The sequence below is a fragment of the Alligator sinensis genome, unplaced genomic scaffold, assembly GCF_000455745.1.
Source record: "Alligator sinensis unplaced genomic scaffold, ASM45574v1 scaffold546_1, whole genome shotgun sequence".
Lineage (NCBI taxonomy): Eukaryota > Metazoa > Chordata > Crocodylia > Alligatoridae > Alligator > Alligator sinensis.
This window is the reverse complement of record NW_005842061.1, coordinates 2,188,984-2,197,279: the sequence shown is the minus strand read 5'-3', so window position 1 is coordinate 2,197,279 and position 8,296 is coordinate 2,188,984. Positions and strand designations below refer to the sequence as shown.

The window sequence follows — 8,296 nt, the reverse complement described above, 5'->3', positions numbered from 1 at the left end:
CGCCCCCCCCCCCCCGCCCCGCCCCCTCCCCCTGCCGTATGGCTACTGTCAGTGCCAGCAGCTGGGGGGTGAGGTTGGTGGGGAAAGGAGCCCCTCTGCCTTAGAAGACTCTCTTTTCCATCCCGCTTCCCACAGTTCCTGGCCTGGCGAAAAGCAGCACAGTCCTGAGCTGCAAATGGAGGAACGAAGCCTCTGTGCTGCATGGACCCGGCCCAATCGCCACCAAGACGCGAGCTCTCGAGCTTTTCGGAGGGGGATCCGCGTGGCAGAGAAGCTCCATTTTGCTGCCCCTGCCACAGTTCCTGGCATGGCAAAATCTGGCACAACCTTAAGCTGCAGCCCCTGGCTGCAACAGAGGAAGTAGAGGCTCTCTGTCGTGTGGATCCTTGCCACAGCTTGTGGGCAAAGGTCTTGGTGGGGGCCTGTTTGGGTCCACATGGCAAAGGGTCTCCTCTCCACTTCCCCCTCAGTGCCGCAGTTTCTGGTGTGGTGAGAAGTGGCATGACCCCAAGCTGCTGCATGGACCTGGCCCAGCCCCCACCAAGACCTCTGCTCATAAGCTGGGGTGGAGGGATCCATGTGGCAGAGAGCTCTATTCCCCCACCCCTGCCTGGCTGCGCAGGGAGGAATTGGAGCCTTTATTGTCTCCTCTCTGTGACAGCTTGGGTCAGGGCTGGGCAGGTGAGCACTGGCTGAGGCTAGCAAGCTGCACAGTGATGGGCCGCTGGGATCTTGGCAGAATGCAACCTATCTTGACTCAGGATCAGATATTGTATAGGCATTTGATAAAGCACTCTAACCTAAAGTGCTTTAGTCTGATACCACATCCGTCCAGGGTTAATTTAGAGTGGGATCCACTATTTTTAAAGTACTCTATGTGCTGTGAATGTCTGTTTGGTTACAGCTTTAGAGCACTTTCTGTGTGCTTAATGTGTGATAAGTGTAACTTCTGTACACGCTCAGTGTGGTTCGGCACTTGCACAAATGGATGGAAAATTCTTATTTAAGTTTTATTTTTTTTCTCTTCCCCAGATTGATAAATATCTTTATGCTATGCGGCTCTCTGATGAAACCCTGCTGGATATTATGGCTCGCTTCAGGAGAGAGATGAAAAACGGTCTTTCTAGAGACTTCAATCCAACAGCTACAATAAAAATGCTTCCTACATTTGTAAGATCGATTCCTGATGGCTCAGGTAAGGAATGGTATATTTTGATGTATTTATATAATGTACTGCATAAAAAAGTTTCTTAAAACACCATCAAAACCAAACACAACATTTTACTTTTTGTACACAAATAACATGTCATTTATCTGCTGAAATGCATTCTAATGAATAGCAATCTAGGGTGGTCCCTTTCCAGATTGCCTCCTTAGGCCTGGCATAGAGTATTTTTAGTTTTCCGTGAGATGCTTAAGAATTGTAATTTGGTATGGAAACTTTGTTAGATTTATAAGACATCAGGCCTGCAACCAGGACACAGACAGTCACAAAGCCAGGTCAGGGAGCTGGCAAAGCATTGTGGAGCAGAGGGGTCAACAGGCAGGAGCCAGGAACAAGGATGAAGCTAGGAATTCAGGTATCAGGATGCAGGGAACAGGAACAACAAGCAGGACCCAATGCAATAGGACCAGAGTCAGGATTTTACCAGTACCAAAGTGTGGCAGAGCACCTTTGGGGTTCTCGCCATGTGGCAGGGGCTGCAGTAGGCTGGGGCAGAGCCCAGCAAGGGAGGCAGCCAAGTGAAGCCCCCCAGATCTCATTCTAAGGGGGGAGGTGTGTGGTGGAGCACCTTTGGGGGTGCTTGCCACTTGAGGGCTCTCATAGGCTCTGAGGAGAGCCTGCTTTGGAGGAGTAGCAGGGGAAACCTTCCTCAGGTACCATTTTAAGGGGGAAGGTGTGTGGCAGGATACTGTTGGTGCCTGCCACTTTAAGACCTGAGCCAAGCAGCCAGCAGGTGCTTGATTTTGGCAGCCATTTTAGATCCCTGGCTGCTTGTATAAACAGATCAGTTCCCTGCTGGCAGGGAGGTAGCAACATTGCCTGGCTGCAAGGCTGCTGGCATCATCCTGGAGGTAAGGGAGGAGCTATAGGGGATGGCTAGGAGGCTCCTGGTTATGGGCATGACATAAAACTGTACCGTGCCGGGAGTGGGTGGCCTGGTGGGGCTCTCAGTGGTGTGGGAGCCCCCAGGAAATGCCAAGCCAGTGATCACCCTGGTGAAAGGCAGGTAGGGGCACCGTAACCCTAACTGTCACCTTCGGGTGGGTCTGGTAACATCGGAGGAAGTGGGGGCCAGGTACGGCTACAGGCACCTGTGCCCTGTGGGGTGCGAGACCCCAAGAAGGGAGAGTGGGGGCCAGGCATGGCTGCGGCCACCTGAGCCTTGTGGGGTGCAAGACCCTGAGGAAAGGTAGTTGGGGCCAGGCACGGCTATGGCCACCTGAGCCCACCGGGGAGGGAAGCCCCATGGCCCCAAGTGAGGGGATTGTGTGGAGCCCCAAGTGAGGGGGCGACGTGGAGCCCCGAGTGAAAGGGAGTAGGCCAAGGTATGTTTCCAGATGCTTGAGGCTGTAATTTGGGCCAGAGGCCGAGTAAAGGGGGCTCAGCCCGAGACAGAGGGATGAGTCCTGACCACAGTAAGTCCTCCATTGCTGGGAGGCTGTGTGTGGGTCAAAAGCAAGATCCATAGTGAGCACAACGACATGCTCCTCCAGGGGTGGAGTGAGAGTCCCCGTGAGACCCTGGGACACCAGTCGTGGTGGTGAGTTACTTCAGCTCCCACAGCCAGGCAGGTAACCCCTCCTAGGGGTCAGAAGGTGGACCCAAAGGAGTGACGGGGCTAGCGGCAGAGGCCTGATGTAGAATACCCTCGACTGGTCAATGCTGGGGCCAGGACCAGAATGGTCAAAAGGGCTGGGGGCCCACCGCGAGGGATGCCCAGAGCTGAGGACCTGGGGTTCCGACTGGCCTTGGAGGTGAGGCCAGGGCCTGTGTGGCCAAAGGCCCCGGGGGGACCACGCCCGAGAGGGGAAATAGTTTCAGGGAGCTAGGCAGCCCGAATGAAGGTGGGGTACGCCGCCAGAATGGAGGGATCTTAGAGGGGTCTGAACTGGAGGATTCTGGGGCCCAGTGTAGGGCTGGTGAGATTAACAGCTAGATGCCATCTGTGAGGCATGGGCTGTGGTGTAGGGCAGGTACGGAGCCGCAGATGGTGCCCCCTGACATCAGGGCATGAATGGGCAGCCTCCCGCCTTAATTAACATCTTAACTAATTAAGAACAAGGCATGGCCGGAGAGTCCGGTGGGTGGCGTGCCCAGAGGCAAGTGAGGAACCTAGCACTGTGGCTAAGTGGGGAGCCCCACTTTGCCACACTAAGATCAAAGCCGGGTATTCATCTGGTTGCCGTGGTGTCAAGTAAAATGTGAAGACAAGGTCCTGGTCAGGGCAGCAGTAATCAAGGCCAGGAGAAACCAAGACATCAGTATCTAACAGTACTGTTGGTGGGACAGACTAGGCTACTGATTTGATTCAAAGAGATTGCAGGGGTGGGCAATTATTTTGGGCGGAGGGCTGCTTAATGAGGTTTGGTGAGCTGTGGAGAGCCCCATGGGTAGCCCTGCCCTTTGACAGGTGCCCCACCCCCTGGCTGCCACTTTGGGACCAGAAGTCCTACCCCCTAACCTTTGGCATCAGACGTCCCTTCCCTTGCCCCCTAGAAATACTCCTTTTGGGAGGGGGGGTTGCCATCTTAGAAACCAGAAAAAAACCCAAATCATACCCTAAAAGTCAAACACCTAGTACAACATACTTTAATTTTATTACAAAAAATATTTTTGTCATGATTTGTTTGTGTACTGTATATAGAGGTGATTTACATAATAACTCAAAAATAAATTCTTAGTCTTTTATATTGTGTGGGGGGATGTGTGTGTATGATGGGGTGTGGGGGTGTTTATTGTGGGGTGTTTGTGTTTATATGTATGGTGGAGTGTGGGAGGGTGTTTACAGTGGGGTGTGTATGGTGGGATGTGTATAGTGTGGGTTGGTGTGCATCGTAGGATGTGTATGTGTGTATAGTGGGGGGGTGTGGGAGAGTGTGTGTGTGTGTGTGTGTGTAGGGGGGAGCTTGTGAGGGGGTATTGTGTGTAGGGGCATATGATATGTTGGGGGGTTGTGTGGCATAAGTGGGGTGTGGGTGTGTGGCTCTAGAACACACTGTCCTCTCCTGCAGTCAGCGCAGGCAACACTGGGTGGGTGGGGTGTATATCTGTGTGTGTGTGTGTGTGTGTGTGTATTTTGGGGTGTAGGGACCCCCCACACTGCCCCCTATAGTGCAGCAGCAGGCAGGGGCTCTGGTGCCTGGCTCTAGCCAGTGCTGCATGTTGCTGCATGGAGCTCAGCCCCCAATGAGGCAGTTTGTTTCCCTGGGTCCCCCTGCACTCGCAGGGCACAGGGGGGAAGCTCCCCCTTTCCTTACCTGTTGCATGGAGGGAGCCCAGGAAGCAACAGCCTCATTCATGCTAGTGGGCCAGTCCTCCTGCCGACGAAGGTGGGAGTGAGGCATAATAAGATACTTTGGGGGCAGGTGTAGGTGCCTTGCTCCCACCCTCATGGGTGGAAGGTGTAGGCGAGGCACAATTTGTTGGGGGATTCTGCGGGCTGGATGAAGGTGCCTGGTGGGTCAGATGTGGCCCATGGACCGTATTTTGCCCATCCCTCTTTTACAGCCAATTCCATCAAGAGCTTGCAGCTCCTATTGGTTCACTCAGATCACCTGGTCTTCCATTGGGAACCTCATGGAAGGGCTTAGGCTAAGTTGGGCCTAGTGTTTGGCATGGTGTCTGATGTTACAGACTAGACTTCTACCTATGGGCAACGAAGCTCCTGGTTTGGATCCCTAGGGTCTTGACGTAAGGCGTGTGTCAGAAAATTACAATGGTGTTTAGTGTAATACACCTATACAAGTTGGATACAGTTGAATTTGTGTGTGATCTACAATACTTTAAAATATGTTATCAGTGGCTTTTACTAGCTAGAGAGCATGTTGATACTTGAGGACATTTTGCATCACTGAATTCATTACATGTCATAGTTTTGAATATCAGTATTTAATTTACACAAGTTAATAATTATGCTGCATGTATGTAGCAGATGAAATTTGTTTGCAGCATAGTCATACCATTATGTTTGAGCCCCAGTTTAGTTAAGACCAAATAGTTACTCAACTAAGAAATACTAGTCTTTATGGTGATTGGAGGTCTTGCAGTTTTATTTTGCTGTTGCTTAAAACTGCCCAGTTTTATTATTTTTGTCTTGTCTTCTATATTGTAATTATCTGCCATGCAGAAGGTTAGCAGAAATCATTATAGAGCTGCCTTAGTCAATGTATATGCATAGGTGCAGCAATAGCAGATCATAGTGAAGTGATCATGCACAGATGCCTTGGGGTTAGGTATTGCCATGGAAAGGTGCTTGGTCCAGGGGTACTGAGTCTGTTTCTTGAACTGAGTTGTCCTGCTTACTTCTAGTAAAATCTACCATATTTACTTGAATAAAAGGCAAGGTTTTTCCCCCCAGTCAACATGGGGTGGGGGTAGAATCCCCTTATCTTACATTTGCATACAAGGAAACCTCATTAAATACATTCTCTTATCATTAAACTGCTGCCAAAAGCAGCATGTGTTCAGTAATGGAAACCAACTATGAAGCTGATTAAATGCAGCCATCACTGAGCAGGACTATAAAACATATGGACCAAATATACTGATAGGAACCTACCATAAGGTTAGTGTAGCCTGTCTGAACAAGATACATGGTAGTGCTCAGTCCCCCTCAGTGCTGACTCTTTTTCAAGTCATGGGGAACCACCACACTGAATACATTTCAACTTCCTCTTCACTTCCACAGCAGAGCTGCACCTTTCTTTCCCATTTCCACTGGGTACCTATATACGAGCATGGAGCCAGCTCCAACGTGGTTGGAGCTGCTCTAATTAAAGTGCCCTTTCTGCCCTCCTTGGAGCACATGTATAGACACCCAGTGAGTCCTGTTTTTTAGCCAGCCTTAGATGTCTAACAAATATTACTAAACGGGACCCCAAACAGCTTGACAAGAATCCCTCTGTCACCTACTCTCTCAGCTTGTGGCATAGGATTAGTGCAGCCCTGCATCCATGAGATGACGCTGGACCAGGTTGCCCTGTATCTCATCTACATGTAAATTTTGGCGGATCCCAGGACTTTTGACTAGAACACGCAGTTCCAGTCATGAGTAGGGGCTAATTAGCACATGTTTCCTTTGTGGAGAGCTGTCTGGAGTACACAGACAAACTACTGAACAGTGCTGAGCTAGGGTCACCATGGCTTAACACTGTTGTTTCTACTGGACCCAGCCTAATGAACTGTGTGGTAAATTACGAGCTATTTGGCTTTAGACTGATGTCATGCATAGTTTCTACACATGTAGAACTCAAATACCTGGACTTTATACAGATAGGGTAAATTTAACTTTATTTGCCTGTGTTGGGCTGTACTTTGTTCTAAGAAGGAAGCAATTGATGATAAGGCCATGACTGGCTTCCTGTCCTCTTCTCCTCCCCTCTTGTGTAGGAATTATGTTCCATGAACTTCATGCTTTCCTGTGTCTTTATTTCCTTGAACCAAATATAAATCTATCCCCAGTGCAGGCAGTCAATTAGGCACTCCCAGAAAAAAAACATGGAGCACTTACATGTATGCACCACCTGCTCTAAATTAAACAAAATAACCTTCTCACATTTAAGTACAAAGCCATGAGACCTTTAGACACAGTATTGTGTAGATGGCAATATCTCCTCCAAGGCTGCCTAGGCCTGGAATAATTGACAGATATTGTGTGCTTGAAGTCAAAGATGAAGAATAAGTGCACCAAGCCAATGCTGTTGGCATCTCATTATTGTAAGGAGAACTCCATGCACAATGAAAACAATAACCTGGGGATAATAAAACCCTGTTCTTACATTAAGCCAGAACAGAAGGTCAGAATCTATCTTGTCCATGAAGACCATGTGTAAATCAAGATGATCATAAAAAAGTTACAGAACCTATAGAAAAGTAAGCACTGATTACTATTTATGGAGGGCCTTTAAATTCTCAGTTCTGTTTTCAGTTTGGGTTCTCATTTCAGTCTGTGGTAAGTCATTTTTTTACTTCAACGGTGCAGAGATGGAGTGGGGTTAGTATGTGTTTTTCCTGTACAAAGAGAAGGATGTCTGTCATCTTTGCCCCTTACTACTTGTAATTTATCGCTGATGTTCAGATGAATGGTTAAACTGCATGTACAGTGTTGGAGTAGTGTGGGTTTCTAATACCTGATACTACAGATAACTATTCTAAACAATATTTCTATAAAAGGCATATTCTGACCCAAGATCTGAAAAGAAACTTTACCACTAGTACCCAGAATCTAAGTGTATATCCACACAACACAGTCATTCAACTGTATTATGACATTTGGATGTAAATTAACTATCATGGTGTTCCCAGCCCAGAGCACCTTTTTAGATGTGTCATGGGGCTGTGCACTCACCTAACTACTGGTCAATTCCATCCAGCTGGTTCATCATACAGGCTGGGCCCGTGACATCCAGGTGGTGCATTGCACAGGTACAGTCATAGAAGACTCTCCTGCTTAATAATCAAAAGGAAACAAACACAAAGCACTATACAAAGTCATAGTAGGACTGTTTTTTCAGGGAACCCTGTTGGGCTATGGTCTCAGTCAGCTTCTCAGCCAAGTCTATATAGATAGTACCAAAGTGCTCCCTTCCTCAAAGAGCAAGCCAACAGGTAATAATTTCCCAAACAGTTCCTGCCTTGACTTTGATAAACTGGAAAAATGGTCTGCAATCAGTCAGGGCAAGTGCCAAGTCCTGCACTTGGGAGGAAATAATTGCATGTGTGCGGGCCGGGAGCGACCTGAGCCCTTTTTCGCGCTGCACGTGGGCTGTGGCCAGCAGCCCGGGCATGCGGGGGCGGAGAGGGAAGGCCTTCGAGCTGGAATTAGGCACGGACGCGTAGCGGTAGTTTAAAAGATTGTTTACTTATACCGAGATGGCAGTGGTGTAGGCTGGAAAGCTTGATTGAGTTGCAGTTACAGACAGACAACACAGACGGTCTCGTGGAGGTTGCTAGGCTCCACGGTGCAGAGCTCCGGATGCTCTGGGTGAACGAGCCACCAAAATAGAATTCGTAAGTATGTCTTATAAGAGTTGCGTTCGAAGACGGGAAGAGGTGGGCAGTGGATCAGGCCGA

The 8,296-nt window shown here is 49.0% G+C and overlaps 1 protein-coding gene across 1 annotated transcript in view; it reads left to right on the top strand.

Annotated features, from left to right (window-relative positions):
• HK1 (hexokinase 1) overlaps window positions 1–8,296 on the top strand; it is a 132,289-nt gene that overhangs the window by 66,461 nt on the left and 57,532 nt on the right. The window contains exon 3 of the mRNA XM_006023136.3: window positions 1,033–1,195. Coding sequence (XP_006023198.2) covers window positions 1,033–1,195 — 163 coding nt within the window. The remainder of the gene's footprint in view (window positions 1–1,032; window positions 1,196–8,296) is intronic.